This window comes from Trichosporon asahii (assembly GCF_000293215.1).
Source record: "Trichosporon asahii var. asahii CBS 2479 unplaced genomic scaffold scaffold00071, whole genome shotgun sequence".
Classification (NCBI taxonomy): domain Eukaryota; kingdom Fungi; phylum Basidiomycota; class Tremellomycetes; order Trichosporonales; family Trichosporonaceae; genus Trichosporon; species Trichosporon asahii.
Window position 1 is genome coordinate 1,323,798 of NW_014040854.1, and position 20,092 is coordinate 1,343,889.

The 20,092-nt window shown below is 59.1% G+C and overlaps 5 protein-coding genes across 5 annotated transcripts; 3 read left to right on the forward strand and 2 right to left on the reverse strand.

Moving 5' to 3' along the window:
- Positions 1 to 2,038: 2,038 nt before the first annotated feature.
- Positions 2,039 to 7,895, reverse strand: A1Q1_05389 (tubulin binding protein; the record flags this gene model as incomplete). Its single annotated transcript, XM_014322121.1, has 4 exons — positions 2,039 to 6,336; positions 6,380 to 6,695; positions 6,747 to 7,111; positions 7,520 to 7,895. 4 exons carry the CDS (start codon positions 7,893 to 7,895, stop codon positions 2,039 to 2,041), a joined length of 5,355 nt encoding a protein of 1,784 aa, XP_014177596.1.
- A 1,741-nt stretch (positions 7,896 to 9,636) lies between these two features.
- Positions 9,637 to 12,544, forward strand: A1Q1_05390 (heterokaryon incompatibility protein HET-C; the record flags this gene model as incomplete). Its single annotated transcript, XM_014322122.1, has 12 exons — positions 9,637 to 9,778; positions 9,825 to 9,899; positions 9,941 to 9,979; positions 10,130 to 10,330; positions 10,450 to 10,511; positions 10,552 to 10,749; positions 10,964 to 11,281; positions 11,337 to 11,508; positions 11,546 to 11,763; positions 11,829 to 11,849; positions 11,906 to 12,438; positions 12,496 to 12,544. The coding sequence occupies 12 exons, from the start codon at positions 9,637 to 9,639 to the stop codon at positions 12,542 to 12,544; spliced, it is 2,028 nt and encodes a 675-aa protein (XP_014177597.1).
- Positions 12,545 to 12,578: 34 nt separating this feature from the next.
- On the reverse strand, positions 12,579 to 15,068 carry A1Q1_05391 (uncharacterized protein; the record flags this gene model as incomplete). The annotated part of the gene is made up of 3 exons (XM_014322123.1): positions 12,579 to 13,547; positions 13,827 to 14,190; positions 14,737 to 15,068. 3 exons carry the CDS (start codon positions 15,066 to 15,068, stop codon positions 12,579 to 12,581), a joined length of 1,665 nt encoding a protein of 554 aa, XP_014177598.1.
- A 639-nt stretch (positions 15,069 to 15,707) lies between these two features.
- A1Q1_05392 (pre-mRNA splicing factor) lies at positions 15,708 to 18,381 on the forward strand (the record flags this gene model as incomplete). The annotated part of the gene is made up of 10 exons (XM_014322124.1): positions 15,708 to 15,747; positions 15,804 to 15,971; positions 16,128 to 16,393; positions 16,678 to 16,797; positions 16,878 to 17,105; positions 17,153 to 17,560; positions 17,615 to 17,795; positions 17,868 to 18,067; positions 18,140 to 18,298; positions 18,352 to 18,381. 10 exons carry the CDS (start codon positions 15,708 to 15,710, stop codon positions 18,379 to 18,381), a joined length of 1,800 nt encoding a protein of 599 aa, XP_014177599.1.
- Positions 18,382 to 18,797: 416 nt separating this feature from the next.
- Positions 18,798 to 19,730, forward strand: A1Q1_05393 (uncharacterized protein; the record flags this gene model as incomplete). The annotated part of the gene is made up of 3 exons (XM_014322125.1): positions 18,798 to 19,162; positions 19,200 to 19,341; positions 19,413 to 19,730. The coding sequence occupies 3 exons, from the start codon at positions 18,798 to 18,800 to the stop codon at positions 19,728 to 19,730; spliced, it is 825 nt and encodes a 274-aa protein (XP_014177600.1).
- Between the last annotated feature and the right edge of the window lie 362 nt (positions 19,731 to 20,092).

Sequence of the window (20,092 nt, forward strand, 5' to 3'; positions counted from 1 at the left end):
ATCCCGTTGGTGATAGCACTGTCCGTGTATCGGGTCACTACGGTGGACGGAGCCACCCCAGTCTCTACGACAGACCCCGAGTCTGGGACATCGGCGTTTTACAGCCGTTTCAGCCTAATTTCGTCTGCTGGACTTTGTGATTCAGCAAGGTGCACACATTCAGGTGACACTGCTGCCAGTGCAAGTCTTGCTTCAGTCTAGCATCTCGTCAGCCCATAGTTGCAAGTCGGCCACGCACTGGGTCACTGAGTCGACTGTGGGAAAGTGTGAATCTAGCAAGGCTCACCTCCAACCCTCATTCGTACATTTTCGCACCTGTTTCTCACTCTCATTCACTCTTCCCTCCTTTGATGGCCAATATCCATACCAAAAGTTGGGCCAAAATCAGATTTCGTTGTGCTCATCCTACCCAACAGATCATGCTCTTTCCAATGAGCTTGGGATCTCAGACATAACTCACGAAAAAGTCACAGGCTGTGACACCCAGGATCCCCAGTTGTGTCACACATATCCTCAATGTGTGATGCTGGTTGGGCCAAGGATGCTGTGCTGAAGCCAGGGAGACTCTCTGAAAGGTGTCGAGGGTGTTGAGGGCATGGAGATCTTGCGGGACACCACCGCCACCAAGTGATCTTTGCAGTAGCCATCACCTGAGGAAAAGCGAGGCTATCAAGAGGACACTTTGTCAGTGACCCTCCCCCTTCCTAATGTTGAATGGGATAAGTCATGGGAAGGGCTCATATCCATGGCAGACAAGAATGGCATAGTCCAAGGAGTCCATGTTAGTTCAAGCATACGAACAAGGTCATCTACCTGCTCCCCGCCCACCCCGCCCGCCCCGGTACGACCGTACGCGCTGCAACATGCCCCCGCAAGCTGGTGCTGAGGTATCCACTGAGTCCGAGGCGGAGCGCTTTATCCGCCAGAAAGTTTGAGTCGGGAGGAATACAGGCTCCGAGTCTTGACACCCGAGCAGAGGCGCAAGGAGGCTGACGAGGAGTGCGAGCTTATGCGCCCCGCGTCGCTGTCGAGGTAGCTCTCAGCAATCGCGGAGATACTGTAATATATACTTGGAAGGCGTTCACGATGCACTCGTTACGGTCCCAGGATTGCTTTGAGGTCAGAAGCCGTTGCGTCCGTTAGTGCCTCAAGCCCAGCCCTGGTGCCGCTAAACAAACAGCTCGGATCTGAGGCGTATCATACATAAGCGTCCAGCCCAATGGGCCGACCAAACTGTCGTACTTCGTTGCCGTTGCCGTGTGGACGTGTGGAAACTTAATCGGGACCAATTACAAACTATAGGCAAGTAGGGGGTGCTCACTGAGGATATCGAGTGGGCGGGGGATGTAGGATATATTAAAGAGTGGACTGGACCCATGTCCGACCATTGAAAGTCGATCACGAGCCCAAAGGGAGGGGTGTGTTGCGGACTCACAACGCGCCAGTCGTACTACGCCTGACGGTGGAGAGGATGCTGCTTGCGCGGGAGCGGATGGAGGGCGAGCGGACGCGCGACGGCGTGACGGGGGTGTTGGGCACCGAGTCTCTGCCTCCAAACGTGTTGTGGTGGTGCTTGTGGTCGCCGACGAGGTGGCGTCCGTCGCAGCACGCGCGCACGTTGTCGAGGCCCTCGAAGCTGTCGTCCAGGTCCGTGTCCATGTCGAGGCCGGCTAAGACGCCCATCTCGTCGTAGGCTGGAGACTGGTCCACAACAGACGCACCACGGTACGTGCCCTTGTACCTGTGCCCGCCGAAACGGGGGGCAGGGGCACCGGAGTGCGTCCGCCGCCGGGAGGAGAGGGACGACGCGGGCCGCATGATCGAGCTCGCCCTAGGAGTCGAGTTGGCCTCGAGAGAGCGGATGCTGAGGCGGCTCTTGGGCGAGCGCAGGCTCTGCGCACTGCTGCGCCCGCTGCGGCCAGAGTGCCCACTGCGCTCGTCCGGGATTACGGACAGGCGCCGCGTGCCGCCGCTCATGGTCGAAGCTCCTCGGTGAGGCGTGCGAAGGGCGTTCGCGGCGGAAGACGGGGTAAGCGTGTTAGACCCCCCGCTGCCGCCCTGGTGCGCTAACAGGAACTCGGAGTGCCGTGATCCAGAGGTCGTGTCGCTCCTTGGTCGGGGCGGTGAACTGGATCTCGCGGCCGAGCGTGTTCACGACAATACTCTGGCCGTACAGTCCCGGCGGCGCCGCATTGTAATCCTCGATCGTCTTGATGCCCGAGATGAAGACGCTCTTGGCCTTGGACTCCGGAGCTCCACTAGAGCCCGGGTCCTGCGTGCTCCAGTACAGTGTCTTGGAGTAGGGGTGAACCCAGAAGAAGCGCTTGTGTCGGTTCTCGCTCATGCCGCGGCCAAGAGTGCGGCGAGTGTACTTGTACATGTACTCGCCGATCATCGTCTGCGTGATCGCGTGGATTGTGCCGGGGTCGGTCGACGGGCCAGTCAAGCCGTTGCTGACAGAGCGACGGCTGGGGTCGGCAATGGAGTCGATCGACGACATGGACTCGTGGCGGATGCGGCCAAAGTCGGACACACTCGAGTTGACAGAGGCGTACTCGCTCGCGCGCGAGAGGGAGCGCTCGCGCTCACGCTCGTTGATAACGGCCGTGGCACGGCGCTTAACCGTGGCACGCGATTTGGCCCAGGCGTCGGGGTCGCGGGAGACCACCGACTTGGTTTGCGAGCGCATGGAAGCTACAGATTGTTCCTTGTGGAGGGTCGTTGACTTGGGAGGAGGCATGCTAGGGGGTCCCATAATAATAGTGGCCGTCCCGAGACCCGCAGCAGGCGAAGGCGTCGGAGTCTGAGCAAACGAGTTCGCACGGATGGCCTGGCCCGCTGATGAGGGCGCACCACGAGCACCACGGTTGTGCACACTCGCAGAGCTGGAAGCCCTCTTCAGTAAGTCATCAGGCGCGGGGGACGCAGGTCGAATAGGGTTGGCCGAGAACTTACGCACGGGCGTGCCAACCGGCGGCGGGCTGACAGGAGGGGGCGGGACGTTGATCGTCGGCGACCGCGACTTGTCAGGCGCAGGCGACGAGTGCGCGCTTCCGCCAGCATGGTCGAGACCGGGCGAGTGCAAAGCTCCCTCGACAAAGCCGTGGCCGTTCTTGACGTCCAGGGCACGAGGCGAGGACTTGCGAGGAGGTGGAGGAGACTTTAAGAAGTCGAGGTTGGCACCAGGCGAGACACGGAAGAAGCTGAGGTCGGGCGACGGGCCGCCAGCAGGAGACTGCGAGCGGTTGGCATTGGTCGGTGTCGTCGGGCGATCGACGTCGAGCTGGCGAGAGGCAGTGTGAGGGTCGGCATGGCCGTCGTCGGTGGCACGGCTGACGACAATCTCCTTGGGGACCTCAACCACCTTCTCGATGTAAATCTCCTTGGGGACCTCGACGACCTTCTCGACAATGACCTCCTTCGGGACCTCGACAATCTTCTCGACGATTCTCTCGACGGGGACCTGGACAATCTTCTCGACGGGAACCTCAACCGTCTTCTCGAGAGTGACAATCTTCTCGACGGGGACCTCCACGATCTTTTCGATCTCAACGATCTTCTCGACCGGGACCTCAACCGTCTTCTCGATGACCTTCTCGACCTCGACGATCTTCTCAACAGGAACCTCGACGATCTTCTCGACCTCGACAGTCTTTTCGACCTCGACGATCTTCTCGACAGGGACCTCGACGAGTTTCTCGACCTCGACGATCTTCTCGACCTCGACGACCTTTTCGACGATCTTCTCGACGGGAACTTCGACCGTCTTCTCGACAATGCGGTCGACAGGAACTTCGATCGGAACCTCGACCTTGCGCTCGACGATCTTCTCGACGATCTTCTCAACCTCGACGATGCGGTCGACGGGGACCTCCTTGATGACCTCCTTCTCGATGATCTTCTCGACGTCGACATTGACGGGGACCTCGACCGTCTTTTCGACAATCTTCTCGACCTCGACAATCTTGGGGACCTCGACCTCGCGGTCAACAATCTTCTCGACGACCTTTTCGACCTCGACGATCTTGGGGACCTCGACAATCTTCTCGACCTCCTTTTCGATGATGACCTCGACAGGAACCTCTTTGATGACTTCCTTCTCGACGATCTTCTCGATCTCGACGGGGACCTCCTTGATGACCTCGACCTCTTTGATGACCTCGACCTCCTTGATGACCTCGACAGGAACCTCCTTGATGACTTCGACCTCCTTGATGACCTCTTTCTCGACGATCTTTTCGACCTCGACAGGGCGGTCAACATGGACAATCTTCTCAACAGGGACTTCGCGGTCAACGTGGACGATCTTCTCGACAGGTACCTCGCGGTCGACGTGGACAATCTTCTCCACATCGCGGTCGACATAGACAATCTTCTCAACGGGGACCTCGACGATCTTCTCAACCTCCTTCTCGACTATGCGATCCACAGGTTTCTCGACGATGACCTCCTTGATGACCTCCTTTTCGACGACCTTCTCGACGGGCACCTCGACGATCTTTTCGACCTCCTTGATGACCTCGACGGGGTTCTCGACGATAACCTCCTTGATGACCTCCTTCTCGACAATCTTCTCGACCGGGACCTCCTTGATGACCTCCTTCTCCACGATCTTTTCGACCGGGACCTCGACGATGCGCTCAGTGACGTGGTCGCCGGAGGGTACGTTGAGAGTCATCTTCTCGCGACTGGCAGAGTTGCGCATGCCACGGCGAGCGGTCCAGCCACCGGCAGCAGCCGCAGCCGCGCCGAGGCCGAAGGCGAGGAATCCCTTGCCACCAGCAGCCTTGTCCTTCTGGTCGTCAGAGTCGGAGTCGGCACTGGAGTCGTTGCCACCGTTGGCGGTCGCGTAGGCCTCGGTGTCGGTCGGGAAGTCAGAAGTCATGGCGCGGACCGGGGTCAAAGAGCCAACAGTCTCGCGACAGTCCTCGAAGTCGGTCTCAGCCTCAGTGTCCATAATCGTAGACTGGGTGGACGCCGGCGAGGCGAGCTGGATGGGAGCGGTCTGCGGGGTCGTCTCGATGTCGAATGATTTCTGGTCGGCGCGAGGGGTGGTGGCAGAGCCCTGGGGAAGGGGAGTTCCGAGAGGGGAGACAGAGCTCTCAGGCGACCAGTCGTCGGTCATAACCGCGGCATCGGCATAAGAGGAAGCTTCAGGAGCAGCGAGCTCATCGCTGAGAGCAAGAGTCGGGCCGGCAACGCTGGCCTCTGAAGCCTGTCGGGAGTGTCCGGATGCGCTGACAAAGTCGTCCACAGTGCTAGCGATGGAGTGCGAGCGTTGGTGAAGACCGGGGGGAGTGGCAGGTGCAGTTTCGTTGAAAGCGTCACCCAGTGAATCTCCGAGGGTCTCTCCGAGGGCATCGTTGCGCTTCGAGAGAGGCGACGCAACACGTGTAGAAGCCGGAGAGTCATCGATGTTACGGCTGCGCAGTAGATCAGGAGTGCCCGAAGAGTTGGAGTCGAAGCTCTGATCGGCGATGACGGGTGAATCGGCAAGGCTGGTTGCGCCCCGAGGGAATCCAAGCTTGCGCGAGAACGAAGAAGCGAATCCACCCCGTCCTCGTCGGCCGCGGGTCGAACCCTTTCCACCGTTGCGCAGAGAGAACATCTTGCTCATGTCGTCCTTATCGTCAATAACGCCAAACTCGTTGATCTCAGGGACCTCGAGGTTGCTCGAAGGAGCAGTGGACTCCTTGGCCTCGTGGGCGGCCTTGACCTGCTCCTTGAGGCCGGCGATCTCGGCTTGCGCCTTGGCCAGCGACTCGCGCAGCTCCTCCACTTGGCTGTTATCGGCGTAGATCTCGCCCAGCGGTGACCGCGGGTAGGTCTTCTCGGGGGAGTGGTTGGGCGAGTCGAAGTCGGAGGCGTACAGTTGAGACGGCGAGAGGGCCTGGTCGTTGGCATCGAATCCAGGGCCCCTGCGTCGGGGAGTGTTGGGGTCGGCACCAAAGACATCGTCATCGTCAGAGTCGTAAGAATTGCGGACGGCAGGGCTGCCGAGACGCATGGAACGAGACTTCTGAGCGGCATTGGCACGCTGTCGCTCGGCGTTCAGCTCCGAGAGCAGATCACTCTTGTCGCGGGCGAGTCCGGCCGCAGCCTTGCGGGACTGAGCCATGTCGGTGTCGTGCTTCGCCCTGAGCTCCTCGATGAGCTGAGCGTTCTTCTCGGCCTCCGTCTTGTGGGCCTCGGCAGCTTCGCGAACAGACGCCAGCTGCTTCGTGAGGCGAGTTTGCTCGGTCGACGCTTTACTAAACTGGCTCTGGATGTCCTGGTGCTGTGTTCGCAGCTCCTGCAGGCTAACCTCAAGGTTCCAGTTGTCGTCCTTGTAACGGTCTGCCGTTAGCTACCGGGTGGCCTCCAGCCCTTGCTTACTCACCGACTGTAGCCTCTGCGTTCTTGATAGTGGTAGCGAATTTGGTGCGCTCAGTTTCCCATGCATCTCTCTCCTCGTTCATGTGCGTGATTGTGCGGTCACGCTCGGTGAGGAGGGATTGCAGTCTGCGGACCTCGACGAGCAGGTTCTGGCCGATCTCGGTCGCAAACTCCATATCGAGGGCTCGGTTCTGCTGCGCATTGCGCTGCCGCCGCGTGAGCGTGTTCGGGCTTTGAGTCCCTGTGCGCTTATCGGGGGTCTCTAAGGGCGGTCCGAAGTCGGACGCAGCATAGGGCTCGGAGTTGACCTCGACGAAAGCCTGGCGTCAGTCGTTGCACACGCACACAGGACGCTGTGCCGCGAGACTCACCTGATCTCCTCCGATTTCGCGGATAAGGGTCTGGTTATCAGAGTCCCAGCCCTTGATGGCGTCTTGGAGCTCGAGCAGCTTGGTTCTCGTAGCGTCGCTGATCTCCGCGCCGCCGTCTTCGTCCATGTCGCCGAGTTCTCGGATACGCTCCTCGAGCTCGGTTTGCTGGGCGAGGATCTTCTGGCCCATGGTGCCGACCATGTGCAGCTTGTTCGACTTGTCGTCGAGCAGCTTCTGCAGCTGTGTCCGGACGTATGACGGGTTCATGGTGGTCGCTGCGAGCTCAGGGGACGGAGAGCGAGCGAGTTGGGTGGTAATCGTGGGGATCGTGTCGGAGCGCTGCTTAGCAGCGGCTCCCCCTGAAGCTTTGAGCACCAGTCAAGGCTCGCGGATCAAACAGAACACACAAGTTGAAAGATATGGGGGTGAAGAATGAACCAGCTCTCTCGATCACAAGTGGCGAACGATACCCGACCTGGCGAACAAGGTGGTTGTCGTCGGGGCAAGGAGGGAAGAGTCCTTTGCGGGTGTTTGTGACGGAGGCTGGATCAAGAAGCTGGAACGGTGTCAGTGGTGTGAGCTGGCGTGGTAGATGCGGGTAAGAGTAGTTTGGTAGGCTTGCACGGGCTATGCAAGTGTGTTGGGAGTAAAGGCTCGTCGCTTGGTGTGTGTGGAAAGAGCCTAGCGCAGGGGCGGGCCTTTTCAAAGCAGACGGAGGAAGTGATCGAGAGGAGAGGAAGTCGGTGTGGTGAAGGCGAGCTGGCACTACTCACGCTTGGTCGCCGACCTGTGCGCGTCGTGGCGGCGTTGAATGAGCGTGACTGGTGAGAAGGTAGGAGATAGGAAAAGAGAAAGAGGAAGAAGGAGAAAGGAGAGACGGGGAGTGAGACTGTTGTTGGTGGGAATAGGAGCAGGCAATGTCAAAGAGTAGTAGAGAGTGTGTGTTGTGAAAGGGTATAGTGTGTGGGGGGAGATGAGAGCGGGAAGGAGATGCAAGGGTAGGATGGATCCTTGTTGACTTTGTTTTCGTCCAGGCGCAGGCGCTGGGTGCTGAATGTGGTGGGTGGCCTTGACCGCAGCGGCGCGCTGTGACAGGGCCGGGCTGCCTTCATGCCTGGCATGTCTCGCCTGCCTGGGTGGTGGACCCATGGTCGAGCTCAATCGGACCCTGACCCGCATGGCCTGTCTCGCCTGGGAGCTGAGTGCTGAGGGCGAAGGGCGCAGGTGAATGTCTGAGGACGATCAAGCACTAAACACAAGGAACCATGACGTGGGTTTTGATACCGCTCAACGCGTCCTTGGGTGCTGAGCCTGGCCTCCATAAGCCGTTGCATGCCTCAGCGCGCGCTGTGGTGACTGGTCGAGCGACGCGCAATGAATCCAAACTCTAACACGACCTCCAACCATCAAAACATTGCTCAAGGAGATGACGCACTCCAAAGATAACGTTCCACAAACAAAACATTCACTCCCATTTCACAGCCCATATACTCTTCCACCTACAACAACGGTTGTAACAACTTTGCGGAGTGCCCACCAAGTCGCTCTTTGCCACTGAATACTCACCAGTCCAGGCTTCCCTGCTGCCGTGCCGCCGTCAATTCCTGGCTGAAACGCCTAGTCACCGGAGTCAGCTCGCAGCGCATGCAGAATGCTGAACCGACTGACCTTGGTTACCCTTTTCGACCGTTCTCCGCGCCGCCAGATCCTTGTCCTACGCGGAAACACTTGACGCCCTCACCGTTAGGCTCTGCACAACAAGTCTGTGCGTATGGCCCATTCATCGTGAAACCACGTCCAGCGTGTCAGCGTGATGCATCGAGCGCCCTTGCCCGCCGCGACCACGCAGTCCGGACTGGCACCATGGCACCACGATGCTACATGCCAGCGCAGAGAGGTCAACGATTAGCACATGCGCCGCAATCCAAGTGAGGCAGCTCAGTACTATAGCAGTACTTGCGTACAGAGCCTATGCGTTACGATCGCTACTTCCAAGACGTGATGTTCATGGGGATCGTCGTTCGAAAAGATCTCACCATCTCAGCCGCCATGCTTCCTGGGCGTGAGCAAGTCCGCTTGAAGGGTGATGTCCAACTCGGACAGCGGCCGACAGACGCTTGCGATTACAGTATTGCGATTGCACCGTCGCTTGGAGGTGTCGGGCATATTAGGTGACGACCTCTGCAGCCTCGGGCTGTGGCGACAACCTCGCTACCTGGTGGGGTTAGAAGCTCTCGCTCGTATCACCTGGCCCTTGTGACCACATCGAAACGTCCACGAACGTTGCACGTTGCGGAGGAAGTTGAGTGAATGGCATCCCAGCTGTCCACCCGGTTGAATGCGGTTGAATGCGGCCCTCTCACGGTGGTCTGCGAACCAAAGCTTGGCCGGGATGCCAAGGCACGGTTGACACGTTGCCGTTCCGATCGCTCATGTCGATCCCCGGTCTGCGCGTGCACTCTTTTTCCGGAGCAACTTTGTCTCGCATGCATCGCTTTCCATCTTCCTCCGGTCGTTGGGGTGACAGCCGACCGAAGAATGATAAGAATAAGAACCGAATGCTGTGCTCATGGTTGATGAGGATGCATCTGTGCTGTGCGATTTCCTGTGTAAGACGGTCCTGGTGGCTGCGGGGTAAAGGTGCGGGGAAACCGTGACGCGTGTACGGCACGCTCCGCCTCCTGGCCTCCTGGCTGCACGATCGCCACCGCACCGCCACGCCCTGGGCACGCACGACACGGGCACGCCGGCCAACCCGACTGACCACCGTCCATGGGCGTCCACAGCTGTCCACCGAGATCTGACGGCTGCATCCTAGATATTTACGCCTTCCCCCGACAACACCTTCCCCTTCTCCTGACCCTTTCTCACACCACCACCTCATCTCACCATGGCGAGGAACACCCTGTTCTTCATAGCCATCGCTATCGTTGCGCTCTCCTTCGCGCCCAAGGCTTATGCCTTCGGCGCAGGCAATATCCCTTCCTACTCGTACATGGAGGACAAGGCCTTCCGTCACGGAGACATTGAAGGTGAGTAATACTAGCCAACGCTGTGTTCCCTCTAGCTGACTACCAGATGTCATCGCCAAGATGATCAAGATCACCGGAGGCGGCTTCCTCAGCCGCGGCGTCAAGTTCAGCGGCCTCGACGGTGAGTTGTAGGGCTGGGCCAGAACTGACAATACAGTGAAGCGCACCTACTTTGGAAACTGGCTCAGAGACTACTCCCAGGTGAGCTGGACGTTTCTCTGATGAAAGCTGACGTCAGGCTGTCGACATTGCGTCGCTCAAGATGGTGCCCCTCCAGACTGTCCTGAACATCGTCATGGTCCTCGGCTTCCTCGGTATGTTCAAGCGTCTCGGTTGCGACTAACCTGCCAGCCCACGGTTACGCCACCGGCGAGTTCGAGGTCACCAAGGAGCGTCTCGGTACCTACCTCCCGACCGAGCACATTGACAACCCCAAGGGCTACGGCGAGGGCGAGGACCCCCGCAAGTACGACCCCCGCCTGCGCCCCCCGGTCGACCCTCGCGAGCTCGAGATCGACCCCCAGTCGGGCATGAAGAACTACATTGCGAATGGTGAGCTTTCCACATCCTCTTCCAGCTAACAACCAGAGCGCGGCCACTGGGATACCTCCTCCGCCCTCGTGCGCCGTACGCTGCTGCAGTGTATCGACGCTGGACGCAACTTTGTCCAGACCAAGAACTCGGCCGCCGAGTACGAGGCCTTCCGCCTTCTTGGCCAGGCCCTCCACACTCTGTAAGATGGCAGCGGAGAAACGATCTAACGCTTCAGGGAGGACTTCACCGCGCACTCGAACTACTGCGAGCTTGTCCTCATCTCGCTCGGATACCAGAACGTCTTCCCCCACGTCGGCCGCAACACTCAGATCCGCAGCCCCCAGGGCCGCCCTGTCTTCCCCCTCGTCACGGGATCGTTCGGTGGTGCCGACTTCATTCACTCGCTCATGGGTGAGGCCGGCGACAAGCTGTCCTCGGTAAGCTGCCCGCGGTGGTGTGATAAGCTGACAACAGGCCGCTGTCTCGGACCTCTCCAAATCGTTCGAGAACTCACGCAGCATCAGCGACGCCCAGTCGAACTCGGCTAACACCCTTCGTTCGCTGTTCCTGGACCTTCCGGACGGACAGGGCCAGAGCCTGTCGCGCGAAATGGATGACATCCAGTCGATGCGCGCTAACGGCCCGTCGCAGGACCCCTCCACGATGAGCCCGCAGGAGCTGTACCAGACGCTGTGGAAGATTCTCAGCTTCCGTGACTCGGTCATGAAGAAGATTGAGAACACGCTCGACAAGATCCCTCTCCTTGGAGCGCTCGTCGAGAAGATCTCCAACTCGGTCTCCGTCTTCATCATGACCACACTTGAGCCGTACGTCAAGCCTCTTCTCGGCACTGCGACCACTGCGCTCGGCGACTCGTCCCAGGCGCTTCTTGACGCCCACAAGGACGACCAGTTCGAGGTCTGGAACAACCCGAACTCGACCGACCCGACGCACTCCTTCCTCTCGAAGGTGGGTTGAGAGGTGCATGAGCTGGGGGAAGACTCCACCGCAGAGCTAACTGCAGGACCACTTCGCCCTTATCCTGAACGAGCCTGCCGGCCAGATCGCCAAGATCATCGTGCAGTACTCGGTCGAGCGTATTGTGCAGTGCTGGAGCGACAGCAACATCAACCCCAACCAGGCGATCACCGACATTCTCGGCTGTCTGCACCACCCCGACTTCCGCAACCCTAACTGTAAGCTCCCCAGTACAGGCTCAAGCTAACCCTACAGCGCAGATCCAGACGCAAATGTTTGAGCACATGCGCAACTGGATCGAGCAGACTGGCCGCGACAAGAACGAGATCATCAACCGTCTCGGCTCGGACAACGTGCGCAACGGCAAGAACAAGCGCATCGGTGACAACTCGGCGGACACGGGACACGTCCACGCCGCGGGTCTCCCCGACGGTGGTCTGCAGGCCGTCCTCGCGCAGCACAACGTGCACGTGGTGAGTTTTCTCTTGGCGTCAGCAACTGATATCAGCCTGGTGCCAATATCCTGAACGCCGGCCAGGACCTTGCTAGTGGCAAGATGGTGAGTGCTTCGAGCTGCTGGCATGACGGCCCAATAGCTGACATCAGCCTTGGCAGCAGGGCTTCGGCCAGGGCGGTCAGCACGCCTGGCGTGGCATGGACGACGGTGCCCAACAGTCGTACGGCGGTAACAACTCGTACAACCAGCAGCCTCAGCAGTCGTACGGCGGTAACAACTCGTACGGCCAGCAGCACCAGCCTCAGCACCAGCAACACCAGCAGTCGTATGGCGCACCCCCGGGTCCCCCTCCCCAGCAGTCCTACGGCCAGTCTAACTACGGACAGGACCAGTCGTACGGTCAGCACGGCCACGGTCACCACCAGCAGGGAGGCTTCAACCAGCCTCCTCAGCAGCAGTACGGCGGCCAGCAGGGCGGATGGAACCAGCCCCCGCCCCAGCAGTACGGCGGCGGCGGCGGTTACGGACAGCCCCCTCCCCCTCCTCCCGGCCAGTACGGCGGTGGTGGCTATGGACAGCCTCCCCCTCCTCCGGGACAGGGACAGTGGGGCCAGCAGCAGAACCAGTACGGCGGTAACAACCAGTACGGAGGTCAGCACGGGCACCACGGTCCGTCAGGAGCTGGCAGGTGGTAAGCAGCGACGAGCGCAGGATGAGCGTAGCGAGTCGTGAGACGTTAGTCTCCCAGTTTGAGTTTCCCCCCACCCTTCAACAGAGCAGTTTATGAGCAGAAGTAAAATGTTTCGTGATTAGATGTGCATGCAAGATCCCCTACACTTCGATCGCCTGCCTCTTCTTGTGTCGCTTCACACCCCACCGGACACCATGATAGATGAGCAGAATAGCAACGAAACACCCCACAATGGCAGCACCAACGTACCCGCTCGCATCGTTTGCGCGGGCCCACGCACGCCACCAACTGCCCGCCAATCCGCCTCCGTCCTCCGCCTCAGCCGCCTCGCGACACGGCGTGCACTGTTCCCCGATCAGGCCCATGATCTCAATCAGCGAGATGGACAGCGCCACAGCGATGGAGAGTAGGGTCAGGGAGATGGAGAGGGAGGACATGGTGGCGGTCTTGGTGTGCATGACGCGGGCGTTGGGTTCGAGCTCGTTGTGCACTTCGGCGGTGAGTTTCGTGCTCGTGTCGGTGTTCGGGTCGGTGACGAGGGGGAGGGACTTGGTGCTGTCGAGAGGGGATGCGGCGGGGGTCTCGAAGGGATTGGAGGTGATCTCGGACGGCATGGAGTCAAGCTTGGAGTCGGGCTTGGTGCCCTTGCCACTGTCGTCGGGCTTGGAATCGACCTCGAGTAAAGTGGACGGGCCCACGGCAGGCAAGACGGGCTCAGCAGCCTCATAGTCGTAACTTTCGAGTCGCTCCTGCCTCCGAGCTTGGCTTCTCTCCTCACTCTCCCTTCCCACTACCACCACATTCTCGACCTCGCCCTCAATACCTCCCTCAGCCACCGTCTCCTCCCGACCCTCATCCACGCCCTCATCACCATCGCCGAGGAGCGGCTTCTTCTCGATAATCCTCCACCTCCCCTTGACTCTCAGCTCAGGCTGGGCATAAGCGTACAGCATGAGGATCGAGTCGAGACTATCGACAAGCGACATGCCCGCCGTAAAGAGGAAGGGGAGTACGACAATCTTGCCGTGCGAGATGGCGTTGCCCTTATGGTCCCTGCTGGCGATGGCCGAGAGGGCGAGGAGGGCGATGGAGCTGGCTGTGTCGAAGCCCTGGATGTCAGCTCATGTTGCCTTTGACGTTGCTCGGACGAAGATGAGGGCTGAGGAAGAGGGGAGGGGAGAGCAGAGTGACGACGGTAGAACCTCAGTCTCACAGTCGAGATACAGGACGCACGCAGGGGAGCGGCGACCTCGGCGGCATTCAAGCCAGGAGTCGATATGCAATCGGCTGGTCCTGCAGAGTCCGCACTCGGTCCTCCTCCCTGTCCTCCCTGCCCCCTCATCTCTTACCCCTCACCTCCTCCCCGCTCGACCAAACGTGGAACTCACGAATCCAAAAAGAATGCCAACCGGATAAAGTTTCCAGGGCCTGTCCACCGCCTTCAAGATGGGTCCCACAATACGGACGAGACATCCCCCGCCGTGAATCGCCTTCGTCTCGTCCTCGGCGGGCGGGAGGCCCATGGCTTCCCGCGCCTTGCGAGCGCGGCGGTGCCGGAGCGCGTCGTATAGGAACCACGAGTTTATGACTGCCACGAGGAAGAGGAAGGAGGCGGACACAGACGTGCCGACGATGCCGCCTATGGCGCCGACGCCCTCGAGCTTGTCGTAGATGTCCACGCTAGGGTTAGCCTCATTGTTGCCATTCACAGGAGATCGGGGGAGGGAGGAGAAGGACGAGCGTTGGTCACGGCTACTGCAACTCCGGTCTGCCCAGAGTGGTCATGCAGCTGGGGAGATTGCAGAAGGCACTCCATCGGCAATCGTCAGGCCTTGTGTGGCTTGCTGAGATTGCCATATCGCCTTCATCGTCATTCCAGCTTCTCCAACGCCGCCGGGGGTCAGGATATCCACTCTTCGGCAAGCAGACAAAGTCCAGATGTTCTCGCCCGCCGCCGAGTTTGGTCATGACCCGCCCACCAGATAGGAGAAATCAGGAAGCGGAATGATCACAGGGAAGCAGTCCATCCCTGTGACAGAGAAGCAAAACAAGACGGCTCATCGGCAATCACGCGGGCATCTGCAATTTTCGGCAGGGCGGCTAGGGTTGTCACCTCATTGCCTATCATTGCCGCTAGTCACGCTGTCGGCCCACACTTCCCACTCCACTTGCCACTGCGGCAGCCGCTCGATGCACTGAGCCGGATGGTCTCCCAGCCCACAGCTCATGGCCTGCACACGTCGCGCCCTACCTGCCCACGACTCTCTGCTCGCTCCGCTCGTAGTTCGTAACACTCACCTAACAGCAATAGCAATGTTGACCGCAATGACAATCGTCGAGTGGCCGAGACTGAACCACAGTCCACAAGTGATAGGCAGGCGGCCCATGGAGACCATCTGTCTCGTCGCATTGTCGATGGCGCTGATGTGGTCTGCGTCGAGGCCGTGGCGGAGCCCGAGCGTCCACGCCAGCAGGGCAATACCGAGCAACCCATCGGCCTGGCTGAAGCAGAGTCCGGCTGCGACCCAACAGGCAATGTTGAAGAGGGCCTCGAATGTGAGGAGCGCGATCGCGCGCCCGACGAGGGTTAGCCGGATGGGCGAGTGGAAGTGCAGGCGGCCGAGGCGCATGCTAACTTTTGCGCTCGAGTTCGTGTGTGATGGGCAAGTTCAAGAGAGGGGGAGAGGGGGAGGATGTGGTGCATGTATTTATCTCGACGGCTATGGCAGGGTGGGGCTCGTTCTTTCGACCCGTTGACCCATTGACCCGGGTTAGAGAACATTGCCAAGCGCGCCGGGCAACTGGGAGCCAGTTACGGACCGTTCTATTCCAGGCGGCTTTGGCAACCTTGATTCCCATGGGATCCAGGAACCTACAGGACGGCCAGGACCAAGCGGCATGTCAAGCGTCAACTGATAGGGAACTTAGCATGTCCTATCCGCGCTGCCGGTGGTGTTGTGCCCAGAACACGACAGGGCAAGGGCTCACTCCACACCCGGAACAGTGGGCCAATGACGCAACTCACACATTCGCCAATTCCCGATCATGATCAAGCCTCACCTGACCCCTCCGAGATAAGCCATACAGGGGGGGAGCAGATACAATCGGAAAAGAGCAAAGCCACGCGACAGAAGCAAACGGCCTCCACCAGCTCGAAATGTCCAGGCTGCTGCAACAACAACCGCTCACGACGATCACCAGACTACCTTCCTCAACTACCCCCTCTCTGCTAACTCGAGCAAGAGGAAACACATCGAAAGGGCGACGACATGCCGCCAAAGTTCTGGAAGCCCGGCACTGCCGCTCCAGGTAAGCTACCTTTCCGCACAGCTAGCTTACATCAGGCTCTTCCCTCGACCGAGCAGCGGAGGAAGGCGGCGCGGCCGTCTCGAGTGCGCCGAGGCACGACCTTTCTCTCGAGGCGCAGAGGCGGAGGTTGCCGGTGTTCAAGCATCGCGAGAAGCTCCTGTACTGCGTCGAGAGGTACCAGGTTACAATCGTGGTCGGCCAGACTGGTAGCGGAAAGTCTACGCGTGAGTGACCTTCCCCTGATCACCGAGGAAGGTGGCCTTCCTTTTCGCATGCTTCGCAGCCAGGGTTTGAAGAGAGACCCAGGTCACTCCAGGATCCATGGCCGTCGCGTTGAAAATCTTCGCTAAGCATTGCGCCGAGCTGTAGCTGATACTCAGAAATACCGCAATACCTGCACGAAGCCGGGTGGAGTGCGGATGGCCGCGTCGTGGCATGCACGCAGCCAAGACGAGTAGCTGCGACATCAGTAGCGACCCGAGTCGCGGAGGAGGTCGGCAGCGTGCTTGGTGACGAGGTCGGATACTCGATCCGGTTCGAGGACCTGTCCGATCCACAACGCACGCGCATCAAATATATGACCGACGGCATGCTTTTCCGCGAGTGCATGCTGGATCCGCTGCTGAGCAAGTATAGCGTGATCATGGTGAGTCGAAAGCTAGCCAGTCGGATTCACGAGCTGACGTTAGATCGATGAAGCACACGAGCGCGGCGCGTACACCGATCTTCTGCTCGGACTGCTGAAGAAGATCATGAGGAAGCGGCCAGAACTCCGCGTCATCATCTCGTCAGCGACTATTGATGCGTGAGCTCATAGTTTGGAGGTGAGCTAATTTCAGCGAGGACTTTCTCGAGTACTTCAACACGAACGCCGGCGGGGAGGATCGGGAGAAGGACGATGCAATCAGTGAGCTTGATTGACCGCATCAGCTGACATCAGTCGTCTCGCTCGAGGGGCGGATGTACCCTGTCGAAGTGGCGTTTCTCTCAGAACCTTGCGCCGACTACGGGCAAGCAGCCATTGACGCTGTCTTTGCGATCCACACGAAGGTGAGTTGAGCTAGTCTTGTCGGTCTAACTCGCAGGAACCCGCCGGCGATGTGCTCGTGTTTCTGACAGGACGAGAAGAGATCGACACAGCCATCCAAGCTGTCGCTGATCGCGCTGCTTCGCTCCCACCAAGAGCGCCCAAGATTCTCGCTCTGCCGCTGTACGCGACTTTGCCTGTGGAGGAGCAGGAGATCATCTTTGAGCCTCCACCGAAAGACACGCGCAAGGTCATCTTCGCGACGAACATTGCCGAGGCGAGTGTGACGATCGACGGAATCAAGTATGTCGTCGACAGTGGTTTTGTGAAGGTGAGTGCTCTGCAGCTCTGCGCATTTGTCACCCAGCTAACACACAGCTCAAAACCTTCAACCCGCGAACGGGCATGGATGTGCTCACGGTCACGCCGTGCTCGTTGGCGTCGGCGAACCAGCGTGCGGGTCGTGCCGGTCGAACATCAGCGGGCAAGTGTCTCCGGTTATACCCGCCGAGCATCCTTCCCACCAACAACGCCCTCTCGCCAATGCCAGTGACGACGCCGCCGGAACTGGTGCGCTCAGACATCTCGACGTACCTCTTGCAATTGAAGGCGCTCGGCATTGAGAACCTAGCCAAGTTTGACTTCATGTCCCCACCACCAAGCGACATGATGGTGCGCGCTCTCGAGTTCTTGTACTCGCTCAAGGCGCTAGATGACTCTGCTCATCTGACGCCACTGGGCGAGCGGATCGCGGAACTCCCCCTGGACCCGATGATGGCGACGATTGTAAGTGGAGCGCGAGATAGCTTCCATAGCGAAGGCCATAAGCTGACATCGCAGCTTCTGAATAGCGCCGAGTTTAGATGCTCCGAGGAGATCTTGACCATCGCGGCCATGACGAGCGTGCAGGGCGTGTTCAATATGCCTGACGGCGGGCCGAATACGACCAAGGGCGCGCTGGCCGAGGTCGAGCGGCGCAAGTTCACGGCTGAGGAGGGTGATCATCTGACTCTGCTTAACGGTATGTCCACCTACTCCTTCACTTATTCCTTGTATACTGCTGTCGGGGGCCCTAAAGCTAGCTGACACACAGCCTATAACGCCTTCATGAAGTACGGCCAGCGGGATAAGAGCTGGTGCGGCCAACGCCGCCTGAACTATCGTGCCTTGCAGCGCGCCCAGAGCATCCGGAAACAGCTCAAGAAGTACTTGGAGCGCTTCGGTATCCGCTCAGTGTCGTGCGAGGGCGATCACGTCCGATTGCGCAAGTGTCTCGTCTCGGGCTACTTCAAGGTAAGCTACCCGGCTCCCTCGAAGCTGACACCAGAACGCGGCCAAAATGCTCCCGGACGGATCGTACCGCAGTGCACGAGAGGGTGCGACGCTGTACGCTCACCCGTCGTCTGTCATGTTCACGCGGCAACCGAGCACCGGTTGGGTCATCTTCACGGACGTGCTGGAGACGAGCAAGAGCTTTATGCGGGATCTGACTGTGATCGAGGAGGAGTGGCTTGTCGAGCTTGCGTGAGTTGCCGCGCTAGCGGGTGGAACTGACATACAGGCCGCACTTTTATCAGTTCAAGGGTGGGGGTATCAAGCAGCACTAGAATGTATCGACGATGTATCAGTATCCAAGTTGGATAATCGAGGGTGCACTAACGACGATTTACCCAGTTGTTTTGACAACATGCATGCCGAGGCAGTGATCCTCCCGGATCTCGTCATCCACCCTCCATCACATTGACCACCACTTCATAAGTAGTGAGGGAGCTGCTGCACGAGCACTGGTAGCTAGGCACGGCGCTAATCTGCAAGTTGTAAGCTTGGGGTGAAAATTCGAAGCTGCGTTAGGAGCTCGTGTGGCGTTAGTGGCAGGTTGGCTGCGGTTTAATTTCGATATTGGACATCCAGTTGAAACCTTTTGCACTTGCATATCTACTTTGTACTTCACACATTCTCCCTCACACCCACTCGTATTCCATCCCGCATTATAGCCGTCTACAATCAAACCAGTTCGCTGATCATGCCACTCACAACCTCCCGGACACCTGCGAACCCGCCCCAGCCGCGCATTTCGTCGGCTAACAGTGGTTCTTCATACGTTAAGAGATCCGAAGTTTTGGAGGGTGGCGAAGAGTCGTCCGAACCATCAGCGACCTCACCCTTATCGCCATCCCACAGCGTCCGACCGTCTGTAACCGGTGGGCGGACGTTCCCAAGCTCGCAGAAGTACCGACCCTTCTGGCCCCTGCCTCGGCACCCTCTTCATATCGCACAATGGGGAGCGCGTGTTGGCACGCGTAAATGGGAGGCAGCGGAGAAGGTTCAGGACTTTGAGACGATGGTCGCAGTCTTCGCGCCGGCGGTACTCGACGCGGTGCTTGAGAGGTAGGCTGTACCCTCTGAGATCGACGTTGACGTGCAGGATGTTGAAGGCGCGCGATGTGCGAGGCGAAGAGATCAAGCGCAAGGTCGATGGCCCCACCTTCGTACCACACGATGGGCCTCCGACCTTTCAAGAGTGGCTAGTCATGACGAACGATTTCGTGTGCGAGACATACGACGTCGTAAGTGAGAACCCGCTATCATGCTGACCCGCAAGGCGCTCGATCGTCTGCCATCCGCTTTCAGAGAGCAGGCACCCAGTCTCGCAAGGGTCGGGACACACTGTCGCGCCGTGCTGAATGCCGCGTGGTACCCCTCCTTTGACTCTCGGTACCCGCCCGCGCGCTACGACATGAGGAGGGCAATCCCTCTGGAAGAGCTGGGTATCTGCGACCCGATGTCCGAGGCGAATTTCAGCGACGTGAGCCACTGGGCAATGGAGGCGTATGGGCTGGATTCACCTCCTCCTTTGGCACGAGAACGGGTCCCAACGCCTGTGGAGGAAATTGACGAGGATGAGTGGGAGGAGAGGTTGGCGGAACTGAGGGAGGCGGGGTTGTTGCGCGACTGACTGCAGTAGATTGGTAGAAACTATATATGATCTAGTGTGGATGAGCCGAGGGAGTCGTGAGTGTTATAAGCGGCGTTTTCACTGTGTTGCCACTTCACTGCCATTCCCGAAGACGATTCAAGCCACCCAACATCCAGCCGCTAACACTTTTGATTTCATCACTCAACTCGTTGCAAAAGAATGCCAACCAAGCAGAGTCGGTTGCACAGCTCGGAGCCTCGGATACCTTCCAATGGCTGCGCGGGATCGGAAACCTCATCTGACTCCCCATCCTGGACCGGAAGCGACAACGCCGAAAGGTCCATCACGGGTTCGTCATCGAGGTCCAACAATCCCTTCACCAAGTCCGACCACAGCGGCTT